This window comes from Struthio camelus, chromosome 7 (assembly GCF_040807025.1).
Source record: "Struthio camelus isolate bStrCam1 chromosome 7, bStrCam1.hap1, whole genome shotgun sequence".
Taxonomy (NCBI): Eukaryota; Metazoa; Chordata; class Aves; order Struthioniformes; family Struthionidae; genus Struthio; species Struthio camelus.
The window spans coordinates 24,810,228-24,836,564 of record NC_090948.1 but is presented as its reverse complement, the minus strand read 5'-3'; the positions used below and the strand labels follow the sequence as shown (position 1 = coordinate 24,836,564).

At 44.5% G+C, this 26,337-nt stretch overlaps 1 protein-coding gene across 3 annotated transcripts; it reads right to left on the bottom strand.

Moving 5' to 3' along the window:
• Window positions 1-3,766: 3,766 nt before the first annotated feature.
• On the bottom strand, window positions 3,767-23,687 carry LOC104141767 (neurotrypsin-like). 3 transcript variants are annotated; one of them, XM_009671238.2, is made up of 16 exons: window positions 23,375-23,687; window positions 22,977-23,207; window positions 20,757-20,802; window positions 19,809-20,045; window positions 18,369-18,492; window positions 17,462-17,637; window positions 16,785-16,932; window positions 15,800-15,978; window positions 15,261-15,402; window positions 13,987-14,189; window positions 13,294-13,435; window positions 12,812-13,017; window positions 12,169-12,247; window positions 11,799-11,921; window positions 11,001-11,281; window positions 3,767-9,158 (listed from the first exon to the last, which is right to left on the bottom strand). In XM_009671238.2, exons 2-16 carry the CDS (start codon window positions 23,046-23,048, stop codon window positions 8,848-8,850), a joined length of 2,469 nt encoding a protein of 822 aa, XP_009669533.2. In that variant the 5' UTR covers window positions 23,049-23,207; window positions 23,375-23,687; the 3' UTR covers window positions 3,767-8,847. The 3 variants fall into 3 exon arrangements, with proteins under 3 accessions (XP_009669533.2, XP_068806504.1, XP_068806503.1); XM_068950403.1 differs by having other exon boundaries at window positions 22,977-23,053; window positions 23,272-23,389; XM_068950402.1 differs by lacking the exon at window positions 19,809-20,045 and having other exon boundaries at window positions 23,375-23,488.
• Window positions 23,688-26,337: the final 2,650 nt, after the last annotated feature.

Below are 26,337 nucleotides of genomic sequence, written 5' to 3'. Positions count from 1 at the left end.
ATTTTTTAATTGAAACAATTCATACGCTACTTCCCATCAGAAAGAAGCAAAGTCAGTTCAGGGCAAGGTTCTCTCTTACAAGAAGGGCTGCCACTACAGCCCCATGCAGATCCCACATATGAACACCGCCAAATGTTGGCGGGTTTTTGTATTTGTGAGTGTAGGTTAGAGCTTTCTGAGTAATAAAGTTTTAAACTAGCTTCTTTTATGTAAGACATTCGGAGGAGACACCAGCAAAAACACTGTGCAATAACAACTACAAATTGCCTGGGCTGCTGGATAAAGAGGTAATACCTCTCAGTCACTTTTCTGTTTCTGTAAGAAGAGAGGGAGAAAATATGCTCTCTTTTACCTAGCCCCACCTACCTGAGCAAGCAGAGTCTATTCCAGGGTGCTCTGTAAAATAAAGCATTTGAGCCTTACAATTATGTGGATGCCTACAGGTCAAGAGCATTTGTTTTAATTCCTTTTCACCTGCAGATCTCACAGCCCAGCTCCGTTCAGCTCTTCAAACAGAATTCCTTCTCCTTTAGGAGACTTCGGGATCCTAGATCATATCAGCTGCTTCTATTTTCAGCTTTCTCTTCTAAGTAGGAGAGTACTCCCTAGCAGGAACTCACAGCTGTTCATTTTGTGAGCTAATACAGAGGCTACTAACATTTTTTAGGCAGATCTTCATTTTCAGCCACTTGCCTAAGAAGTGCTGTGACAAATTCCTGTAAATTTACTGTCTCAAACTTAAATGCATTTCCCGAGGTGATTTCCTGTATCTTCTTGGGGAAGAAAAGTAGATTTGTATAATTCTATCATCAATTGTCCTCACATTTGGCACTGAATCTAGCCACCTATATTTCTTCAGGATGGTTAAATATAAAAGTTACATGAATTTTGCATGCACTCTGCTTACTTTAACAGGCATCTTACCTGCGTGGACAGTCATGCCTCAGCTGAGCAGAGACACATTATTCAAAGATTCCCTCCTCCCCCTCACAACTTCAATAGTATCAGCAACAGTTGCATCAGTTTAAGAAAATTGTTAAACCAGTGTAACTGCATAGACAAGCCTTGCACAATAATAAAGATTTCTAAGGTCTTAAACAACCTAGCTGTGGTTTAAAAATTTGAGTTTAAAGGATTTGGTTAAGACCTCAGTGGTTGCGCTGTATCACAGAATCTCCTTTTTAAGCTTAGTAGAGATACTAACATGGTAAACACGAAGTAAGATAGGTTTCCTCCCATGTTTGGCTACCAGTTCTGAAAAATACAGGTGTTAAATAGTGTTAAATAGTCTGAGTAGTACACCTGTTCCCTATTTAACACATCTCCATCCCATGATTGGATGTCATAATCCTGCTTTATCTCCAGCCATCTAGCCTGTAGATGCAAGGGGGTGTGGTAAGGGAAACAGTAAGGAAGAAAATACCCTTTACAAATATATTTTCTTCTTTGCAGCTCAGCTTTAAGCAGAGCAGATTAGCTAAACTGCAAAGAGGAGGGTTTTTTTGCTTGGAGGTTTTTTTTTTTTTTTGGTTCTACTTTTGAGTAGGAAATAGCAGAGAAATGTAAACTTTTCAAATGATTTCAGCAGAGCTGTCCAGCTACTTAGAGAGGCACACTTCCATTGTAAAAAATCACTCCTGCACTCAGTACCTTCACGCAGTGAGGAGGGCCCACTATCCACACTAGCACTTCATGCAAACATGATAGCAAATTGCTGCACCACCTCTTTTCATGGAAAGATTTGGCAGCTACCTGCTGCTGCCTCCTGAGCCCTCAGGGCTAGCATGGGTTTGGGGTTTCGAGTGGATCCCACTGTGAAGCATTTGCTGAACTTGCTGCAATTTTAATTCCTGCCAGTTGGTTTTCCCTGTTGGGTAGCTCCTCAATCTGAGGCTAGCCTTGAGTGACACCTCCTTCCAACTTAGCCCTTTGAGCCAAAGCTGCCCTCATGCCTGTATGAAGGCCAGTGCAGACAGAAACAGGAGTTAGAAGGCTTTTTGCTTGGCTGACATCAGAGCAACACAGCTTCACAGCTTCCCTTTTGGTAAAGCTGGTCCAAAGCAGCTGTCTCTTCTTTTCAAGTGGCAGTCCAGTTTTGAAAAAATCAGAGGAGAAAAAGATGCCTTTTATTTCCAGCAGAACATGTAGGATTTGAAAAGCAAGCAGTGGAGGATCAAGTGGGGCACAGGGGTCTTACTAATCTGTTTGGATTTTGTCTGTCCTACTTCTGTTCCTCATCAGCAACCGTTAAATCCAAAGGTTTTCCTAAACATAATGACTCGGAAGGATCGTACACTTACTTAAAGATCTTTTGTTTGTTTGTTTGTTTGTTTTTTTTAAAAAGCTCTATCTTACTTTTTTCACTTTCCCACATAACAGCACAATCCCCTAGCAACTCTCTTACCAATGTTCAGTACCCCTGTAGACATGTCAGTTTTGTGGCACAAGCATCCAGCCCAGCAATCCAAGGTTGTCCAAGCAGTATATTTTCTTCCTCCATTAGAAAGTGGAAATTGTGCCGAGTAGGAATCTTTTTAATCTCAGCAGTGAAACCTAAGTGCCCACCTTCCTCACTCCTAATGAATAGAGCAGCTATACTAGGTAGAAAACTGCACGGAGCAAAGCCTAATTTCCTCCTGAATCATACTTCTGTTTCAAAATCCAAAGTTGACTACCCTACAGCTGGCAAGGTGAAATGAGCAGGCTCATGCCATACACTCTTCTGAAGCTGTTTCACCATACGAAGGCAGCAGGCAAGTGCTTTAACACAAAACATGAGACTCAGACTTTTCATCTTAACCACAGTTTCGGCTTTGTTTCTTTCCCAGGCAGCAAGTAGAGAACAGCGTGGTAGAACTTACTGGGTGAAACAGTGCCCACTGACATTTGGAAGACCACCTAAAATGCCCACATGCTGCTTCTCCCATTGATACACATGCCATCCTTTCTCACAAAACCTCAACCATGAGCTCTCAGTTTTACACAAGCAAGACAGGAAACATAAGTAGGTGTAGAAAAACCCAAAGTCAGACACGGAGCAAGGAAGGTGTTAACCACAAACAGCTTTCTCTTCAGTGAGTTCTCGTCTGTTCCCAGAAGCAGGCTGGAGACAGTACATGCATTTAAAAAATACGCACTATAATACTTTCAGTCTGCAGGCATCAGTACACCAAACTCCAATCTAACCCTAATGACTTGGGAAAGTCACTGCAGTAGCAGTAACTCTGCAATGAGCTATCTGAGCTACTTTTCCGAACAGATTTTCTATATAGTAATACAGATCTCAGCCTTAGAGGGAGCAGCATTCTTGCATCAGTGTCTTGGTTAAATTCAAATTGTACTACCCTCCTACCCCTTGCACTTTTCCACAGTTTGGCTTGGATTCTTAGACAGATGCCTACTCTGAAAGGATACTAAATCATGCCATACAAAGTGTGTTCAAAGGCAGTACAGGAAGATCAACAAACAACAAATTATAAAGCTGATAAATCCTGGTAAGTTTTAACTGTAACGAGTTTATCTGCAAATAACCTTCACCTGTTCTAAATGGTCAAAAACACAGCATTTGAAAAGCTGTTACATTTCGTTATAATGGTAACTAAATAGGATACTGACTTTGTAACATACTTCAGCAGGTTCAAGCCATTCTAAAAATAACACTAACAGAAAAAAATCAATTAGCTTAATTCAGTGCTGAAAAAAATTCTAAAACCCACCCCTTGGAGCAAGTCCCTTTATTAAAAAGAAGATAGAGCCCCACACAGTCACAGTATAATCCATTTATTAGTATATCTTGTGAACTATTGGTGTTAATCCGGGGGACATGACAGTTTTGGCACTTCACTGAGGTACTCAGCCTCTGGTTAGTAGAAAAGGGTTTTAATAGTACTCAGTGGGCTACTACACAAGCGAATGGTTCTCCTTGATGTGGGGAGTGAAATATTTTTTGAACAAGTGAACCTACAGCCCAAGGGACATACACTGGTGCAGGCCACAGTGCCTCGTTCCACAAGGAGCAGTCCCAAGCTCGTTACCACCAGGGCTGTCCTGCTCCTGCGTCCACATTCTCTAGCTGCAAGAAACTCCTAGGGAATCTATCTAGATGGTGTTAAATCCCACAGTGCAGTTCATCCATCAAAAGCTTTCCTCTGATTGCTGAATATAAACATGAAAAATGGTCTTCAAGTGGTTTTCACAGCAGCTCTTTTTGGGTGAAGAGACTTCAGGATATTGGCTTCAGAAAGGAAGGGAGCAAGACAAAAAGCAGGCCCACTTCTCCTGCCCCTGAGATAGCAAACGTCTACATTCCTGGCCCCTAACTAACCCCTCCATTAATATCTTTGAGGAACTGCTCTGTTATTCCCTACCACAAGAGTAAGGAACATCTTGCCAGCTTAATAAACAGCTGCCTGGTTAACTGCAAGCACGGAACATAATTCACATGAACATCTGAGCAGTGTTCAGCTACAGGAAAGGAATAAACCTTTAATCCAGGTCCAGCTGGCCAAAGCCCGACTGGTGTCAAGAGAGGACTTCAGAAAGGCACTGGCACTGGGTCAGCATTTGTAGAGCACTGGGGTATTCCCTTAGAGAGAGAACTGGAGCATCAATAGCTTATCCTTACGCCCTTAGCTTGGCTGTGTTTCCACTCATGCCAGTGCTCCCACTCAGTCCTAGTGACGTTCCCTTTCCCAAACAAGCAGTGTGTCTCCCACTGCTCTGGGAACTTGTCTTGCAGTGTAACACAGGTCATGCCCACAGGGCACTGTGCAGCGGCCAGCAGCAGTAAAAAGCTGTCAGCTCCTGGAAACAGGATGGGTGCATTAGCCCTATCCAACTGACTAATGCCGCTAAGAAGGACTGTATCAGTCCCTATAGGTGTATCAGCCAAGGCAAAGCTCCACGCAGCCGGTCAGGTGTTCCCTGCCCAGAGCTGCACTATAACCCACAGGTATACCTACAGCCATCGCTCAGAGGGGCTGCTACACCTGCCTCGGACACAGAGTGAATTAACCTTGGCTGACTTTCACCCCATTGTAGGCTAAACTGCCTACAGTTCTTTAAAGCAACTTTAAAGCTAGCTCCAAGCCCACATAGGTAATTTACATAGTGCTAAAATCACAACATTGCCTACTATAGAAAATAATACTGAAAACAAACAGCAGATGGCACAGCCTCCTTTGGCAAACTGTATTCAGTTCTGGTTATCAAAGCTCAAAAATCCATCAGAAAAGGAAGGCATGGAAAGATAGCATGTTAAGAGTCTTAGACAGTTTGGGTTGAAGAGAGGCAGAGAAAACACTGTTTTAGAGAGGGGACGATCTGTAAAGTACTGGGTAACAAAAAAAAAATATAAACCAAGGCCCTCTATTTCCTCTCAGAACAGAGAGCACAAGATAGATGGGATTCAATGAAAATGCAAGGCAATTCATTCAGGTGCCATAAAAGGAAATCATGTGCTATGGAGAATAAAAAGATATTGGTTCTCATTGCCAGAAAATATTGAGGCTGAGAGCTTAGCTGGATTAAATAAAGGGATTAAACGTTTATATGAAAGATGAAAACTGACTTCATTAAATAGGTTTTTAAAAAGTTAGAGACATAAACCTTCATACTTTATGAAAAAAGACTCAAAAAAGGGCAGTACTTAGTGTTTGTACAACACCTTTAGTAATGAGTCCTTGTACTTCTATTCTTTAGTAAGAGTAAAGCAAATAGTGAATTTAAAGGGGTCAAAAATAAAATTCTCCCAAAGGAAAGGCTGTTAAAACATTTGTCTGGTACCAAGTCACAGGTACTGTCCTCTGAAACATCTGCTGCTGGCCATTGTTAAGACCCGAAATACAGATCTAGAGCAGCTGAGTGCCTCATCCAGTCTGAGGACCCCAGTAAGCCTTGGCAGGAAAGCACGTTAAGTTTGGGCCACAGTCCCAATGTAAACAGTAAAGAGCAATAACGCTGTTCTGAAACAGGTTAGGACAATTGAGAAGAGTATTTACATGACTGCCTATGGTACAGGTAAGGTGTAAAGTTAGGTGAAGGAGATGGGATACTTCCTTCCCTCCTCTTAGCTCCTGCAGGATTAACAGGATGTTAATTACAATGACTCTCACAGCTGTCATGGTGACAAAGTCTAGGAGAAGGAAGTATTTTGAACATGAACATGGGAATTTCAGAAGACAATGCCAGGACTGTATCCCACTCACGTTACATGGTAATTTTTGCTAACTCCTGAACAGCATCAGTGAAGTAGCCTTAGGGAAACAACCTTACACTTTCAACACTTCAAGTGTTTCTATGTCCGTTGGGGTTCTGGGCATAAGCAGGAAGAACAAACCAGGTTAAACTAGAGACATAGCAGCACCCAGGGAACAGAAATTCCACTTAAGCTGCTGTAGTATTCTGTTTTGGATGGGGGGGGGGGGAGGAGGAGGGCTGAAGGTAGAAGCCAAATCTCTTCACGTTTCCCAGCCAGTTACTACTCCTGCCAGCGTGGAACTTAGGATTCAGTCCCCTGCAAGATGAGAGCTCTTTAACATAAATGCCCTCAGTCCTTCTGTCATTTCAATTCCTGGAAAATGGTGAGCAGTCTGCAGCTTGTGTCTCAGGGACTCTGCTAGCAGCTGTAGGACAACATAGCCCATGTGGAGCCAAGCACAGCACTACAGAAGGATCAAGCCTGGTGTTACCAGCACAGGCTGCACTGCAGACATTCAGCCCCTCAGGAAGAGGGGCTAAAAGATCAGACTGGTCTCAGAGGCCAAGCTGCAGGAGTTCTGGCATTGCACGTTTTAAAGATATCTAGAACCCTTTAAAAAATAAATTTCCAAGCAGGATCTTTAAACAGGCCTTTGCAGCATTTGTAATCTAACTGTCCTATAATAACTGGGGAGAATAAAAACAACTGTTCAGTTAAGCACACACACAGGAAAATCGGACACCTAACCATGTCAGCACCTTTAAGTGAAGTTGTTTTATAGAAGCCAAATTCAAGTTTTAAGCAGTCACTGCCTGTTGAATCCAAGGTAACTTCTAGGACTCCATTACCACATGTCCTGTAACACGACATTGTTAATTCACAGGCTGTGCTCTAACCTGTCTTCTATTCTTGCCCTAATAATATGGACTTAGGTGTTACACATTTCAGTGCCATGCGTGTAGACCTTCCAGACAGCAGGCCAGTGCCTGACTCAGTTATTGTCTACCCTTTAGCATGTTAGTGAACCAAAACATGCATGTCTGGCATAAGTTCCATCCTGTATTATCTGTGTTCAGGTCCTTGGTCATGTACTGACGCTTACTGTCCCTACTCCTGAACAGGCCTCTCTTCTCTCTGTCTCATCTCCACACAGCTAAAACATACTGCTGTGCACTGCGCTTAGCTCTTTTATCTATTTTTGCATTTGTCTACCTACTCAAGAATAATAAGTTAACTTACAAAATAATCAAGGCCTGTGAAGAGGAAAGTGTTCATTTGTTCTGATAAGAGGGAAGGAAGAAACTGAAGCATTCATCAACTCCTGCTTTCTCTCAACATTATTTCTGTTCAGGCTGAGAATATCTGATCCTAAACTGCAGCTTCATGTCACTACCTGCACACACTCCAGTTAGGCCAGTTTACTCCCACTGAGAGGGATGAAGAGAGGGATAATGCAAGGAAGAGAGAGGCAAAGGATATCCAAGAGGTTGCGAGAGTAAGCACACACTTCAGGAAAGCAAGGAGCTGCTTTGCCACACGCTTAACTGTTTTACACCTTAAGCAAATCACTCACTCCTTGCATTTCTGTTCTATATCTACACCCCAGGAGTATTTCTGTGTTTCACAGGAGAACTGTGAACAGAGATATTAAAGACTAAGAATCATAAACACAGTCCAGTTAATTACTATGATGTACCAAGAGAAATTCCCTGGAGTGCTGCTAAATCGTGACTCACAACACCCACATGTTTGAGATTAATGTTACATTTGGATTTAAAGAAAAATAATGTGTGTTAGGCCTTTTGAGACCACATTTTTAAGTTCTTCGTAATTCTGGGAACAAGAAAGCTACAGTCTCTTAAAAATGAAGACTTACACTCACATAATCAACTGATTCCAGGAGCTGGTGCTTTATGAAAAATAGAAATTAAAAAAACACTGTATAGTGAGAAAGCAGCAATAAAACCACGGGATCTGGCAACTGGAAATGCATGATATAGGGTTACAACTGGAGGGACAAGCATCTCTTTGCAGGGCACAGATACTTTCAACCACCTGGGAGAGAACTTACTATTCAGAAGGGAAAAGGTTCCCCCTAGAGACATGACAGGGGAAGAAAAAAAAAAACAACTGCTGGCCTGTTCTTCAGCTCAGGCAAATCCAGCTTCTGATTCCTGGAGCCCAAGAGAGCTATGGTAAGAAAAAGTATCTGAATATTTCCACTATGCCACAGCCTGGTGCCATCTCCCAAGCATCTCATTTCTCCTTGCAGTGCCTTTCAAGTGTGCAAACATACAAAAATTGGTGAAGAGATTTACAAGGCAGGTATTTCTCCCACTCCTACCATTTCTGTGTTCCAGGAAACAGGGACAAGTGTGATTGCATTACAGGACGCAGCCAGAGCAACACAAACTTATTTGTCTTACTGGTGTGCACTTGCTTTCTCTTCTAAGAGATTAGGGACTAAAGTGAAACTAAAGACTAAGAAATCAGCCATAACTGTTTCTCTCCAAATCCTATGTTAAAGTTTTCCCAGTGTCCAATGACAAAATAAAAAATCTCCATCACACACAGGCCAGAAGCTATAGTCCTCGGCTGCTGCACAGCAAAAGGGATCATATGTTGAAGATCCTACAGCTCAGACATTTTCATTTTAGCTTTGTCACTTTCTTGATCCAGGGTACGTATTTGCTGACCTTTGTGTACACACCAGGGGAATCCTTTCGGCCACAGCCGTAACCCCAGGAAGTGATCCCCAAAATGACCCAGCGTTCATTTGATCTCTGACACATGAGCGGCCCACCGCTGTCACCCTGGCAGCTGTCCACCCGTTTATCTTCAGAGAGGTTCCCAGCACAAATCATGCGGTTAGTGAACTTCTGCCCGTAACGGACCTCACAATCTTCCCGTGGGAGAAGAGGCACCACCCCCTGTAGTAGCGTTCTTGAATAGGACTTCCCTGGAACAGAACAGAACAGCTGGACCAATTCATATACGGACAACAGCAGGCAACGCAAAGCAAGTGGTCTGCACAAAAACCCAACATTATACATTTCAAGTCAAGGCTGTGCAACAAAAATTGGCCTAGCTCAGCATCTCTGAACCAGCAGAACTTCAGAAAATAGAACTGCAAAGCCAGACCACAAAAAAGAACTGTAAGATCAAAAAAAAAAAAGGGGGGGGGAGACGTTGGAGAAAGAGGTTAGATCCAAAGGATGACTCTTATTCCTGGTTCTGCCAACAAGTAACTCAAACCCTGTTCAAGTTATTTCACCTCTCCATCTCCTCATCTGTAAAATAAGTGTAGTGTTTTCTCAAGGGAATAAATGCATTAATATTTGTAAAGTGCTCAGTCCTCAGAGGAGTTTTGGAAGATGTTTCAGAAGCATCCAAATATATTTTCAAAAGGAGTTCACTTCATCTCTGGCCACACTTGCCTCTATTTTCTTGAATCTCTTTTGAACCCCAGACTTGCTAAGAACATAATCTTCCAGTGTTGTATTAGAATGCAGCCTTTTTCTACCTAAGATTTACGGTAAATCCACAAGTTAGTGGTGTAACTTTACCTCTCGTTTGGAAAGCTGGGTTTGGTGTGTAGGAGGGATTCTGGTCATTAATTCCTAGTACAGCTTGAGGGAGTTACATGGCTAAGTTGCTCCTCGATCTTCCCCAGACACCCCAACATGACACAAGCACCTGGCACAACTGGCTCCAAAGACAAATGTATATTTTCAGTTCAGTATTTGGGTAATAGCCAGGGAGACAGCTGGGAAGGATGGTTAAGTCCAAAATCAACAGACAAACTCCTGGGGCTATTTGCCTTTTGGCAGCAAGTCTTTCTAGACATATGGATTTACTCCAGTCACAGCAGCCTCAGAAAGGCCTCCCTGCGCAAAGCTGCGCACTGCATCTATGAACCCCAAATGGGGGAGGACTGGACAGCTGGTCGTAAAACTTTGTTTGGAGTTTAAAGCAGTCTCCAGATCTTGCTAATGCATCCATGTCCGTACTCCACCAAGCCCAGCATTTTAAAACACTGCCTTGAGAGAGAGTTAAATATTTAATAATTAATACTCTCTAGAATATTCCCTTGTCCCTTTGACCCAGGAAGTAGCACAGCCACACGCTGCAGAATGGCAAGTATAGGCTGTCTTGAACCTAGCATGAAAACCAACGTCAGAGTCCAACTGAGAATGCTTTGCCCCCCAGTCCCAGGATCAAAATCCAGCGAGATTTGACACACTGACCTGGCAGACCAGAAAGGCCAGCAACTGCACAGGAAGAAAACTTGGTCTACGATGGCTCTCAGGCACATGCCTTTATGAGCAAGTACTCTGACAGGGATCCCAACCCCCATCACTAAGCCCTCGTTCAACTCTCAGAGTAGCATACAGGAAGCAGCAGCTCACAGAAACATGGGGGCTTCCCCGAACAGTGTATGGGCTTTGTACACCAGCTCTGCACCAGGATGCTGCCTAAGGGGTCTGCTGTGGGCAAGCACGTGCACGGAAGGGAGAAGAAAAAGGAATGTGACCAGATGGCAGCATTCCTCTCTCCCATAGCTTCAGAAGGATGCTATGGTAGCCCAATCTTCCACCATAGACAGGCCCAAGAGAGCCTCAAAATCAGAAAACACAGGGGCACAAAACTACCTTTCTTCCCTGCTCCTTCAGCCCATGCACAGAGAATAGGAGCATTAAGAATAGAGCCTTGAGTTGTGCAGATGTAAATTAACGGCCCTTGTAGACTCCCAAGTCCAGATTTCAGGGTCTTTTGTGCTCCTCAAAGCTCTGTCGTTTACCTGTGTCTCCCCAGCCAGAGATGATGCAGGCTCGCCTGTTGATGTCAGATTTCTCTTTCCTGTCAGGAAGGCAGACAGGCAGAACGTGGCGATTGAAGGAGAGGCAGCACCCCTCTCTGCCCCGCATTCGGACCAGGGCAATGTCATTGTCATTGCTGCTGGCCCAGTAGTTCCTGTGGAGGACAATCCTCTCCACAGGCAGCTCCCTTTCAAACTCATCCTTTACACTTGTGTGGTAATCGCCTACCCGCACCAGATAGCGTCGCACATCAACACCAAACCTGGAGAAAGAGATACCCAAGAGGTTGGTACTCCTGTTGAGAGAGAAACACAAGCCTCAATTGCTATGAGGCTGAACCACCTCCTCACAAACCTACGGAAATGGCAGCTACAGGACTGTGGTTCCCTTTAGCAGATGGGACAATGCCAGCTCTTGCGGCCAATGGGTGCCACAGACCACTATCTGCTATACGCAGGGCCTTTTTCTGTAAAAGATTGCAACAGTTGCAACAGACTTTTGACCTTACCTGCTCGCTGTTCCTTAAATCACTGGAAAAATAGCAAAATGCTGGTTCCCTTTAAGCTGTAAAACCTCAAAGTAGGTGTAAGCAGTGAGGAATAAAGCAAGCCTATATTTAGTCATCCCCATAAGTGCTCCCAGATCACACATCATAACCTCAAGGTCCTGGTTTAGAAACTTTGCTCCTGTGATTACACTGGGATGGAAGGATAATCTCATATGAGGTTATCTTCTTAGTCTTTTTACTATCCCTTGGTGCTCCTCACTCACAAACACACCTTTTGAAGCAGTGGGCTGCAGTTACTACCCAGCAGCTGCTTATCAGCGTTGCTCCACACAGCAGACGAGTATCTCTATGAAAACCCTTCAACCGTAGCGAGGCCTGCCACGGCCAACCGCCTCTGAGGGAGAAACAGAAGGACAATAGGCATCACATATACAGGAGCTGTTTTCCTATTTTCCGATCCACTCTGTCCCCTCTCTCCTCAGCTGGCTTGCATTCTCCTCAAGATGGGCCCACTGGCTCAAATTCAGTTCAAGAATCACCAGTGGAAGCGTGTCATTGAAGTCAGCTTTTGCTAGACTATTTTCAGTGCCTGTAAGAAGCTGGGACAAGCTCTGCCTTCCCCAGCAATGACAGGATAGTACCTGAGAGACTTGTTTCCACCTATGATCCTTTTCTTCCGACGGTGAAGCAAGCGCATCCCACACATGCCAAGCTCTGGACCTGCACAGCAAAGTTAGAGCAGCTGAGTAGACACCTTCAACTTAAGCATGAACTGCTATCACAGAACCAAGGTATTTCCCTTCCCTGAGGGCGTTAATCCTCATGGTAGCTGACTGTATTGTGTTGTGCGTACAGAATTCATATAACATTTGTTCCCATGGGTTTCCTCACTTTGAGTGGAGGTGCTTACCTCCAATATCTGTAATCCTATGCTAGGAAAAGGACCTCTACAACTGTTTTCTCAGTGCTCTAGAAACCAAAAGTTTGCTCACAGTTACTGCTCTAAGGAAGCGTGCAGTGACTTGGCTGCTGGGAAGTTCTGCAGGCTCAATGGCCTGACATGGGTGGAGCTCCTCAGAGTCTAGTTTGGAGCACCATGTGCTCCCAAGAAAAGGCAAGGAAAACAAGGAAAGTGTAAGTAGGAGGTGCAGGACAGGACATGCTTATTTTGTAGGTAAAGCCTTAGCCAAAAAAGGGAAGAACTACAGGGAAAAGTGTAAAAACATGCACTGCAGATATCAACTGGAGTCCTAGATTTCTGCACACAGGAAATAGGCATGTCACCTGCTTTCCTGATATCCTGGACCTTCTCTTCCACGTAGTCACAAATCACACCAGCATCTTCACTATGCCAGCAGTTGTGAATCCCGGTGTCAGGCCTGACACATTCCCCCAGGGAGCGCTCCATGCCACTGCATTCTACGTTGTCCAGATGGATGGGCCGATGGCCTTCACCAAAATAAGCCATTCCCCTGGCTTTTGCTGCACCACTGCAATGACAGAGAGGATGGCTAATTTGCAAAGAGCAGGGAGCAGATTAACCTTACACACCAGCACACTTTAAGAGAAATAATATTTATGTATCACTCCACATACACAGTACTCCAATAGTTGCTGTAGACAGTGTGAGAATAGGACCCTACTTCCTCAAACATATGCAGCTACGTGAAAATTAAGAAACAGAGTCTGCAGAAACAGGTCTGGAAAGGGCTGATTCGACCTGAGAGTTTTTCCTATCTGTAAGATGCATCTACCAGATCTCTTACCTGAACCCCAGTTGCCTGCAAACCACTGCAGCATCTCTGTCTGTCCAGCTATCATCACAGACGCTGCCCCACTGCCCATTCAGGAACACCTCAACCCGTCCCTCCTTGGTGCTTTCTCCATCCACCAGCCGCACAGGAGGCCCTGCAGGAGAAAACACATAGGCCACTGCAAGGAAAAATACCAGAGGGCGTGAGGTGCATAGAGCTTGGGTTCTGTGAGGAAAGCTGAATCCCAGAGATCAGTAAGCTGAAAAAATAAAGATTTTTTTTTTTAAACATAAAGACTATGCCCCTCATTTCACCTCCCTGCTGAATCATAAGATTACATGGATATTAATTTATTTAATATAGACTGGAAATCATCAGTAGATCATATTCTGGAAGCGGACTAAAGAAGAGAACAAGAACAGAAGGAAGGTATTAACTGTTCAGCCAAGACAGACAAGCTTAAACATATGCTGGGAAGGGTCTGGCTGTATGTCCTGCAGAGCAACAACTCTGTGGCCCTGATCCAGGACGTTCAGGGCTCATGGGAGGTTCATGACTGGAGGGCTCCTAGGACCCCTTCTCCAAAATCAATCCCCTTCATTGAGACAGCACAGGGAGAACTCCCACACCTGCCAGAGTCTCCAAAGGAACAGACCAACAAGCGACACTTTCCCACTGTCCCAGGAAAGAGGCAAGGCAAGTTACCCAGGTTGCCATCAATGACAGTGTTGCTCTCGGGGGAACAGTGGACTCCCACATCCTCAGCATGCGAGCAGTCATGTTGCCCCCAACTGCTATGGGGACAGTCCAGGAGGGAGAGTTCCATCCCTGTGCAGGCCACATCATCCAGTAAGATAAAGCCTTGGCCAGCAGCATAATCCCCTTCAGAGGCCAGAGTAGCAGGACCACTAGAGGAAAGAAACAGAACCATCCATTAAGACTCAACCACCTCACAGAGGGATCGAAGCTCAGATGCAAAGGGAGATCCCCTCCCCCCATTCAGAGACCAAATGCAATAGAGGTGGCCTCCCTACCGAAGCCACTCAGTGATACACAGGATGGCAGCCAAGGAGCTGACATCTCACTGATTTCACCTTTCAGGGAGGCCTGCTCAGATCAGTCCATCTTCTTGTGTCCAGCCAAATGCACAGTCAGAGTAGCACAGGGGGCCAGGTACACCACGGGGCTGCTTTGCAGACATGACACCAGATACAACATTTTGGGGAATAGGTGGTGGAGGAGAGGAGGCATCAAAAATATCAACATTTAAGTAATTCTATTTCATTTTATAGGAAATGCTACCTGGAACTGAAATGCAGGAAGATGCAAACTTTTAAACACTTCATGAGGTGACAAAGATTGTATGCAGTTTCACCTAAAGGGAGGAATTTAGTCAGATATTCTTCTCAGCCTGTAAAGCTGACATTTTACAAGAATACCATAATCATACTAAAATGTCCACAGAAACCTTTATGGGCCCTGAGACTACAGTATCATGATTTTAAAAATCTTCCCCCAAGTCATACCTGGAGGGACATTCCGCAGTGGGCTAAAAGAACAGCATTATGAACACCCCTAATATTACTCTTTTTTGCCCTAATGGTCTTCATTCAAATACTGAAGCATGCAAACTAGTTTCACTGGCAAAGTAGATGGGGTGGCAGTGCTGAGTTGATACAGCGGAAAATTTAGAGAATGTTAAGTCAACTTTCTAACTTTGGGGGAAATTTCACAAAGATAGTACCAAGCCTGCTATCTGCTTTCAAAACAGGCCAAGGCAAGAGATGAAAAAGATTTTTCCTTGGAAAGGATGCGGACACCTATTAACCTTTCCTGAATCAAGTTGTATAATGGTAATAACCCATCTAACAAAGACAGCATTGAAGGTAGTAAGGCCTAGCCTACTGCAGTGAAGGGACATGAAATCTAATCCTTGAAATTAGGAAGCACAGACACTACAAAACACTCTTCAGTCCTACCTGAAGCCCAGTTGCCTGCAGATGACCTGGGCACCGAGATCTGTCCAGCCATCATCACATACTGTGCCCCAGTCTCCATTATAATAAACTTCCACCCTGCCTTCACTGGGGCTGCGGCCACCAGTCAGCCTGACAGTGCCATCTGCAAGGGATTGGAGGAGGAAAAAATCAGTCAGCAGAGAACAGAAATGGCCCCTGCCCCACTGCTGGAGACTCTGTACAGCCTGTGAGTGGAAGAGACTGATGACAGCTATCTACGGATACTCAAAAAAACAAGGATCCATTGCTCACAGATATGCCCGTCTATCAGGGAAGGAGCCACCTTAGCCTTTCCATGACACTTGCGGAAAGCAATGGGAAGGCTCTGATTCATTCCCACCCACTGCTTGCTCTCTGCCTCCACAGCTGGCAATCCCTGGGGGAGATGCACACGGAAGGACTGCAAGATCCTGAAGCAGGGAGGATATTTGCTGAGCAGACTGTGTAATATGGGAATAAGAAAGGCTGCCTCTGACTGGCATAAAGCTATGGATCTGTACCTGTGAAAGGGTCACAGGAGACCCCAGCATCTTCAATGTGGTCACAATTTTGTTGTCCCCAGTCACTCTTCTTGCACTGGTCAAGTGAGAGTTCATTGCCTGAGCACTCCACTTCATCCAGCAGGATTGGGCCAGATCCCTGCCCATAGTGAGCCCATGACAAGGCCTTTGGGTCCCCACTGCAAACAGCACAGGTATATATGCTCAGTAAGGAAGGATATGGTCTTGTTCACTTGTGTTCTGCCTTGCACAGGGACTTGTCTACACTAGGCCAGCGTCCTTCCACAGTTGATCTGTATTTCTGACACAGTGGTATTGCCAATTAACTAAAATATTTCACTGGAAAAAGGTAATGAGCCCTTCTAACACATAACAAAACACCACCCACAACATGAACAGTTCAGACCCTTGAGAATTTCTGAGGACAATGACGTTTCAATCTCCGACAGGCAAAACTCCAAAGGTTTGAGGGATCTCAAAATTACAATAATCTCTTTTAAGCAATTCTGTACTGATTTGATTTTCAAGACTGCTCAGTATACAACAACTCCCACGTGAAGTGCTGAATAGCACAGGGGAGAACGAGGTGCTCGCTCTTGCTTTGCTGACAAGAAAATAAAGGCGCTCAGTGAAACTGAAGTTGTTTAAACAAATGCAGTACACACATGGATATTAGCATGGTGAGCTATCACAGAGGCCAAGAAGCCAGAAAGATTCACATGTATGCAAAAACACTGGACAGGGATACCAAACCAACCTTGGATAGGAACACACCAACTCCTTTCTCAAGACATAGACCTATAATTAACTGACAGGAATTAAGTACAAAATTCTTTTGTGGGATGATCAGTCTTCAACTATCTTCTCTTGGGTTTCTATACACTCTCCCTAGAAACAGTTGGTACTATACTACAGGGACATGCTTTCACATTCTTCATTCTGCCCACCTCCCTTACCATTCCATGATGTACAGTAGGGAAATTACCTGAGTCCCAGCTGCCTGCACACCACTTCAGCATCCCGGTCATCCCACTGGTCATCACAGATGGTACCCCACTTGCCATCATGGTAAACCTCCACTCGTCCTTCAAAGCTCTCCTTTCCCCCAACCAAACGCAGTGGCGCACCTACACCTGTGCTTCAAGAAAAGGAAAGAGAGCAAGGCAGAGACAAAGTACATCCAGCAGTTGGGGGTGTAAATTTATTTACTAGTCAGAGGAGATGTGAGGGTGCTCTCATCCCATCCTACCACACCTTCTCCTCTAAACCCTCCAGGCACATGCATGACTGCAGCCCACTGCTGCAGTCATGCCACTGGCCACTGGTCCAGGTAAAGCTCTCTAACTGGGGACTACAGTGACCAGGACCTTGCTGCCCTTAGGCAACAGTCTGGTTTGATAAACAGGGGACCAAGCCATAAATCACTGCCACCTTGCAGTGATTTTAAAAGTATGCCCATTTTGAGTTTTGAGATTAGGAAGGGATGGATGATTTTCCACTGGAAAGAAGGTATCCCGTTCTATAGCAGGTGCAAGAAGAACCTGCTCCAACAACTAGTTCCTCACAGCTTCACAACTTGAAGCTTTACATCTGATCAGCAGCACTGGATTTCAGGTAACCTAAATCCAAGGGACAGGGAGAGAACCATCCCTGGAGATTTACCTTCTGGAGGGACACATGTTGCCATGGCACTTCCCTGGTTACAAGCTCCTGATACAGCTTCCTGGTAGCCACACTGCAGCAGAGCTTTCTCATCCCCATGGCAGTTTGCTGACTGTAGGTGCAGGGGAATAGGCCACAATTCAGGATGACTCTTCTTCCCAGCTGTGCCAATCTCACTGGTACAGAGAATGCATCAGAAGGATGAAACGCAGCAGTGCTGCCTGACTTGCACCTTTTTCCCCTCAGTTCTTGTGACCCTCCAGCCCAACTGTGGCATTTCTCACCCAGTGAGCTCAGCTGAATAGGAGTACATAATGAGATGGCCATTCACAAGCTAATGAGAAAGCAAAAGCAAGAACAAACCAATTCCCTCTTCCTATCACATTTTGTCTTGCTACTACCTGCACAGGAGCTGATCTGGTAAGAAATGGCACCCTCATTTGGGAGTCTGATGGACAATCCCATCAACAGATTTTAACATGTGAGCACATCTAATACATCTGAATTAGCTTCTTCCTTTTCTGTGGACCTTTACTCCTTGCTATTTGGAGGTCTGAAAGTCCAGATCTGTGATTCCCAAAGAGGGTTCACACCTTCAAGTTTTCTAATAGATCACTGGTAATAGGAAAAAGGGGATACGATCTCACAGCTCATTCATCACAACCTTGAATGCCAAGATTTAGAAAACAGTGTTTGAAACAGTTCTCAGCAAAATGCTGATTGGGGTCAGACACAACCATGGAAAGAAAACAGTAGTGAATGATCCTGCTAAGTGGGAAATCACCTCATAAAACAAAATCCTCCTCCACCAGCCAATAAATTATGCTAGAAGGACAGTAACTGGAGAGACTGCTCTCCCAAAGGCCATGTGAGCAAGTATCTCCCGCAACCAGACTGAGGTTCTCACCTGAGACCTAGCTGCCTGCAGACAACACTGGCATCCCAGTCAGTCCAGTGGTCAGCACAGACGGTGCCCCAGAGTCCACTGAAGTACAGCTCCACTCTACCACCTTCAGCCAGCCGCACAGCACCTTCCAAAAGAAAAAGAAGCTGCTATTTTCTGATGGAGACTGATTGAGGTCTCTGACCAGCAAACGTTGGACTTGCACAGAGCTGAGCTGAACTGGGTCTGTCTTCTCTCAACCCCATTGTGCTTGTGCTGTCACTGAAATTACTTGTATGAAGAAGTAGTGGACCTAGCCCCTTCCCAGTTCCAGCCACTGGCTGCTTGGGAAAACGGCCAGTGCTATGCCCTTGTCAAAGCCACAGTCACATCAGCAGGAAACCTGGGCTCTGCTGGTAGCTGCAGGATTCCACTTCCCCTTCTATGAAAGGGGGATGAATTTACATGGCACTTTGAAAAGGTATATGGAAAAAGTAAGCTCTCAGATTCCCACCGATACTCCACTGCTTTATTTTCCACCAACCGCCTCACCCAAGACAGTCACTGCTGGTACAACTAAATGGTCAGTAACAACAGGTGAATCCTCCTTCACTAAGAAATACAGGTGCTAGTGTAAATGCTCTTTTAATTACACTTCACTGGAATTCTCTGCTACTATTTAGAAAGCACATCTCCACACTCAGTTATATACTGGAGGAATCATACACCTTGCTCATGCCGGCAGTACCTCAGGGTAGGCACACAGCCGACCTTCACTTGTTGCACCCTTCACTTTAATGAAGCTATCTGTGAAAATGTTTCCATTGGCAAGGGGGAGATTTTGTTATTTCATTTATTAAACTGGTGCTTTATTTGTTCTGCAAAATGTGGGAAAAGAAAGGAAGGTCAGAAAATATGAGGACAAATAGGACATTTTCAAGAGCATTGCACTGGACTTAAGTGTATTAAGAGAGCGCTCAGGTCCCCTGTACGCACTGAAATAAACAGCAGTCCCTGTGCTGGCACTGCGAGGAATTTTTAAGTAAGCCTGGGACCCACCTTGCTGAGCTCTTTTGCAAACCTAGGCACAAAAGATTTTTCCTTATTATAATTGATCTGCTACAGTTACATTAGGAGAGCTCTCCTACGGACACTTAAGGAGTAGCAGTGGGTTGTTTTCAGCATAACTAAAACTGTTTTCAAGTTGCATAAGTTAACAATAAAGAAGCAGCCTCCGTGTATGAAAATAAAAACCACCTCCAACTACATATAGACGTTCTTCTCCCACACAGACTAGCCCTCAGTTCTAAGTCTTTTGACAATTCAAGACAGTTATTATACTGTGCTTCTTTCACTGGGTGTCCCACCTGCTGTCTGCCTCAGTCTGTGCAGCACATGTTTCTGACCTGACCTCCCTGAGACAGTGCAACCCAGGCTCTGGCAGAGATACTCAGTAGTCCTTACCCTGGTTACAGTCACAGTTAGCCCAGCCGATGGCCCCCGAAGCAAGCCGGTAGAAGCACCAGGGTATAGTTCCCCCGTCTGGGTTCCTGCAGTGGTTGTGGTCCCCTAAGCCACGGTCTGGGTATTGCTGAACATAATCAGGGAACTCTGCCCAGTTCAGGCACTCTGCCCCAGCCTCAGTGACTGCCAGTGAGCCATTGTAATACCCAACAGGTCCGATGCCGCACACACTGGATGCTAGGCACAGAAAGGAAGCTGTTAGCATCACCTGAGGCATCACACAGCAAGGCTCAGATGATGCAAGACATAACCAGCTGTTCCCCTGGAACACTCTCCACACCTGCAATCTTGACTACTACTTGCCTGGTTGATTTTAATTATACTGCTCTTCAAGGCAGCTGCTAAAAGAATATTTACACACACTAGCAAAAAAACAAACTGGTCTGAGAATAGTGAACTGCCCAGACCTCTGAAATGTGTGTTAACTCTGAGGCCAAACATGGACAATTTGAACCGGCTCCCACTACTGATCATTTCAATAGAAATATTCACATAACTCTGGGCCAACACCTGAGCTTGGCACATGCTTCTTGACCTCCTTCCCTGCCTGCTCTTGTTCCTGATTAAGATGCTCTTAAATTTGATCCTACACTCTTTAGAAGATTCATCTCCTGTCTACATTGATCGAGACTGAGAAGAGTTTCAAATCAGCTGCAATTTCATTCTGTAAAGCAGGAAAACGGGAAATTACACAGTATTTTCATCATAGGCATGCTCCTTACATGCATTAGCATATCAGCTGGCTTGCCTGAACTTGGCCAATGTTTTCAGGAGAAAGACGATCGGAAAAATTATGGAAAAAATGGTGTTTCATTGTGCCTGTGGTCTTGAGTCACCATTGCAGAAAGAGTCTGCCTGATGACTGAATTAATAACTTCTTGTTCTTACCTGCACTCTGCAAATGGTTTTGGCTGGGCTGGGATCCCAGGAGAGCCTGGGAAAAGAAACAGAGCAGAAGCAGAGAGATGATTATCCGATGAAATAAACACGGGCATGTCCTGAAAGCAGCTCGGCCTTTTGCTGCTTTAGGCAAATACACCCTAGTAACCAGCCTCTTTCCCTGCTCTCGCCATTGCTCTTCCTCAAATCCAACCACAGCTCTGCCCACAAAGAACAAAATGAATAATTACTGGCCTGCAGAGATTTACTCTCAACCTAAGCACTACACTACAGGGCTCTGCTTGTCCTTTGCAGGGTTTCAGCCCCAATGCTCTGAGTGAATAGAATGGGAAGCCTGGGAGAGATGCCTACAGAAAGAAAAGCTAGAAGAAAATCATTGTCAGCAGAAGAAAAATAATGAATAGCCACTCGTTCTCTTTCCCTGTACAGGGCAAGCCATCTATGACTGCAGGAGCAAACAGAGCTTCTGCCTGACGGGATGATGCCCTCAGGGAACCCTGTTAAAACAATAATAAATATCCATGTACAAAGTGGCAAACATCTGTAAGAAGAAAACATAACAGCACTTTGAGAATTTTGGTTTTAACACATTTCAGGCCCTGAAGGTATGATACGATGTATCTTATGGCGATAGTGCCAAAATGGGGTTAAATAACTAAGAACGAAGACTATGAAACAAAGCCCTAAGAATTCCAGTATCCTGTCCAGCCCCAAAACTGCATTTCCTCTTGTAGGCAGTGTTTCTGGTGGTTATAACCTGGCTGCCGGCTGAGAGATAGGGATCTCCACTTCAACGCCATTGCAGGGTTTGCAGGCAGGTGCAAGATCTTCACAGACCCAACAGAGTGAAAAGAAGAAACTTTACATGCTTCTGCTAGTTCCACATAGTCTAATTAATTTCTAAATACAGCCACTTTTATGTGAATAAGGAGTTCTAATCCACAGAGCAGAGATGTGCACATATGAAAAAATTAGCTGTAGGAAACAGTTATGTTTTTCTTCAAAAAGCAGTAATTTTGCTTCTCTCAGCTTTATCTCTTCCTGGAAAAAGTGGAGAGAACAATTTAGAATTAAACTGCATTACTGATGTGGACCAAATCCATCTCTGGTAAAAGCAAGGATAATTCCCACAGATACTAGAAAAGAATGACACCCACTCATGGCAAATATCATTAAAAAAATAAAATCAAGCTTATGAATAGGGTCCAGCAGGTGTTGACAACAGTAGCCAAGCTCCAGGATCACCCTCCAGAAGCCAGAATGTTAACATTGTATATTGAAAATGCAATTGCTGGTACAGTTTAGAAACAGCAGATCAGATCTCTGATGCACAAGGGGACGTCCAGACAAAACAGCAATTAATTGACAAACTCCCTTCAGCCAAAACCCCATATTTCTACATGTATCACGCTATTCTGAGCCCCAACAACGGTCTGTAAACCAGTAACTCTGAAGGACTCATCGGAGGATCTCAAAGCTCTTTGCAAAGAGAGGAAGGTGAGCTGAGCTTAACTTAGGTGATTGCCCAAGATCACACAAGATAGGTGACCAAGTCATAATCCAGCTCCCCTTACTCCGAGCTTACAGTGCGCATTTGCATGCATATGCAGGCCTGCATGCAATACAGGGATGGGTCAGACTAATAAATAACATGCTATATGGAAAATTGAACTTGCACTTCTTGGAGACTGACCATAAACGAAAGGACTGCAGTTCAAGCAATATGCTTCCTCTCCAACTAATGATTAGTGGCTGTCAGTTCCCACAGTAGTTCCCAATGTCCCCCAGCACTCACCATCACCACTACCAAATTTTACCACAAACAGCCTGTGCTGCACTTGCTGCCCCATGTCCATGTGGCCATAAATCATCTGTCCACAACAGCAATAGAGATAATCAGTCAATCAGCAAAGCACAGAAACAAAGGATCTCTCCTGCCAGGGTCACTGCAGTGCTTGAGAAACATGGGAAATCTGAGCCAAAGCATCTGCAAGCTCTTGTGCATCCTGTTTTGCTTTATTTCCTTTCTTGAATTTCATATGCAAAATGAAATAAATCCCCCTCCAAACCCCCAACCTTTCCCAGAGACCACAGCTGCCTAGACACTTCAGAAAACACACTCGGTAAGAACAAGATCCACTTACAGTGAGATTATTAAAAAAGCCATGTGACTTCTTATCAGTAGATAGAAGAAAAATAATTTCTTACCTCCACACGTTTGAGACAGGATAATAGATTCAGGAGCGTTACCAAGAGCCTGAACATTTTGGGGATCTCCATCCTTCCTGTGAAAAGTAGGAAGAAGCTTCTTCAAGCTTCACGTTCTCATTCTGCTGCCAGGCTCAGCTGCTGTTCCCTTCTCTCACTCTCCAGCTCTGCTTCTCCGGAGCAGGGCATTAGCAGCTTTGCATGGAAGGGAGCAGGATGCCTCTCTCATTTCTATGTGGGGAAAGGAACGGAATCAGAGTTGCCAGCAGCATCTTTTAATTTCACTTTCCCTTACCTCTCCCCCACCTCTTCTCCTCCATTCTCCTCTCCGGAAAGGTGAAAAAGAGGGGAGAGAAGGAAGGAAGGAAGGAGAACATGCCCCAGAATTCTTCTATCACCTTTAAAAACAACAGGAGGCAAGCGCAGACGGGTAGGGCGCAGCCCTCAGCCTCCTCCCGCACCTCAGCTGTCCCCTCCCTTTCCCCTCGCTGTCCCAGCCTCTCTTCTTGCTCTAGGTATGCGTTTTTCCCTAGTGCCAGCCTCCACCTCTCCTCTCCTGCCTATCCTGCAGCCTGGCCAGCTGATCTCTCTTCTGAAATTCCTTCTTTTCACAACTGACTCTTCTCCTTTCCTCCCTTCTCTCAAGCACAAAAGCTATAGCAACAGTGGGGATCTGGGGCTTCTCACTGCAAAAGCTCCAGCGACAGAACTGAAAAGGGAAATGACTCGTGCGCACACACTTGCCAAAGATTAGACTTGTTGGAAGGAATCTGGACTTTATCCCCCCACTGCTGCCTCCTTGATTAGCTGCTTGCAGATCCCTGAGGTCAAACCCCTCTCAGATTTGAACCCAGGTAAATGGGGCCCAGAAAACTTTGTATTAAGCAGCTTCCAGACATCCCCAGGAGACAACACAGGTGGCACAGCCCTCTTGGGATGCACTCCCCTCCCCTTCAGCCCTGCACTTTGCCATCATTAATTGCTTCTAGAGATCTTTTCCATTAATTATCTCCTTGACCTTGGGCTGGGGCTGCAAAGTTATTTTCATTTGATCAGCTAGGACACTTTCCAGAAGGTTGATCGTTATTGTATTGCTATGAATAATCCTATGGTTTCTTCAGTGTTCTCATCTTACTGCTCCTTCACATGAATTAGGGCTAGAGGCTACAACAAAAGTTTTAAAAATTACTAAATCTAAGGAGGGTGTTGGTCAATTTGATTCTATTATCTTGGAAATTCTTTACACATTCCCTGCACTACTCCTCAGCTCAGACCAATGGGCATTTCCTACATTTATACTCCGATTACTGAAGGATTAACTCTTCCTGGTGTTCTGCACCATGAAACACAAAGGTCACCTTAAAAAAGAGCTCACTTCTAGCCAAGACTGCTGAGGAACATTTCCCGAGTCCTTCAGCATGAAAACTAGAAACCGGCTGATAAAAACCCCTTGGCTTGACCAAAAAAAAAAAAATTTTCCCTCCATTTATTGCCCATCATTCACATCACATGACGGTTTTGTGTTGCCTCATTGCCACTCATCAACACAAAGCAATTCCACTCCATGCTGGACCCTTTACAGGAGTAAAGGGGGGAGCAGTCGAAGTGGATTTGTATCATAGCACATTCTGGATGCACAGTGGATTTGGCCAAGAATTATACTCAATTAGTTAGGAGCAAATCTCTAATATGCTCATAGCAAGGGAGGCAAACGATCAGGGCGACAGAAGCTGGAAAAAGCTTAGATGCTATAGCATTCTGTAACTCTCAGGCAGCACTGACAAAACAGAGCAAAACAAAATAAAGAGGGAACGTGTTGGAATTTTAGAACTGCTCATTCCAATGAAAACAGGAGGAAGGGATGTACTGGAAACAATAAGAGAAAATCCACTAGCACTCAGAGAACTCTCTGCTCCTCAGGCAAGATTAGAAACGTTGTTGATGCCCCTTCAAAACTCCCATGAAGATACTCACCTATTTAACCCTAAAAGCGAGCTCTGTGCTCTAACAGCAGCATCATACATTTAGATGAGGAAAGAAACTGCTGTTTTCAACCTTCTTCTGATACAAAGGGTTTATGACCTCTACCAAAAGCCTGCACTAGATCTCTCTCAGTAGCTTGTTCGATAGTTCCCTCTCAAGCCAAGGCTTTCCTAGATATTTTTTCCTAGATATAACACCACCACCTTCCCCAGCAAGTCCCCCAGACACCAGAAAAACTTTTCACCTTCCTGACTGCTTGAAAAAAGAAAACAGGAGAGCAAGTGTTCTTACCTTAAAGGTTCTACCATAAATGTTTGGTAAGCCAGTGTTAATAATCGCTTCCAAAAATACCTCAGACTTTAGGAAGTAGATTGGTTTAACTATTCAACAGGAAGGTCCCTCTTAGATCTAAGTAGGGAAATTTCTGGGACAAAACGGGGAGAACCCATTGTTCTCAAAGGGGAACACAGACCAGTGCACCAAAAGCAAAAAATAAGTCCAAGTTTGGTATCCAGCTTCCAGAGAAATGACAAACCATGAAAAGATATACTAGTCTTTGCAGTAGTCTCCTCTGTGGCAGGTCCTCCGTTGGGAGTATTTTCCAGTTGCTAAGACCTCCTTCTACTTTTCTGCCTGGCATATGTAATGACAGTTCCTTGAGGGAGGCAGATTTCAGATCCTTAAAACCTTCTAGCGGCCACATGACCCTCTCCTTCCTTACTCATACACGCTACTACCCAAACAAGATCGAAGATCTGCCTATACAGAAAGGCTCCACTATTTAAGCTAGCATAATTTTACAGCTAGTTATACTGGTATCAGCCCCTTTCTGGACTCTCTTGGCTTAATCACCTCCGAAGACACCACAAACTAAATCAACCCTATATGGGTGTAAGACTGACCAAGAAGGAAATTATACTAATGTAACTATGGCAATTTAAGTACATTTTACCTCATCTCTAGACACGTTACCTAGCTAGAACTTTCCTGTGTGGGCAAGTTTGAAAAAGCTGCAATTACTTAAGTCAACTATTTAATACTTACCACGTTCTCACCCTGATATAAGCACAGGTCTACATTTTTCAATGCTAATTTAACAGTCTATGGTTCCCTCCAGAATCTTTGTCTTGTTTTTTCCATATTATTCTGTACTAACCCTTCTGAACAAAGAATAGTACTATCTTCTAAAATGCCTAACTTATTTCTCCTTAAGAGACAAGACTGCTGTTCATCAAAAACAGCTTAAAATCACATCTTCCCATTAAAGGCACAACATCTTCATCTCTCTGGGCTAAGAAGCAAGGAAATAAAATTGCTGCTTGCCACACTAGGAACAAGTACTGGTCAAAGTCAGTGACAAGACTGTCTGAGTGAAGAA

Excerpts from the sequence above, each read along its gene's own strand:
- LOC104141767 (XM_068950403.1), bottom strand. The coding sequence starts at position 23,353 with ATGTTCTCCTTCCTTCCTTCCTTCTCTCCCCTCTTTTTCACCTTTCCG. Across the intron at positions 15,979-16,784 it reads TGCAGGCAGCTGGGACTCAG|TGGGGACCCAAAGGCCTTGT; the intron begins GTAATTTCCCTA and ends TGCTGTTTGCAG. Across the intron at positions 12,248-12,811 it reads CCAGGATATCAGGAAAGCAG|GTCCAGAGCTTGGCATGTGT; the intron begins GTGACATGCCTA and ends TTTGCTGTGCAG.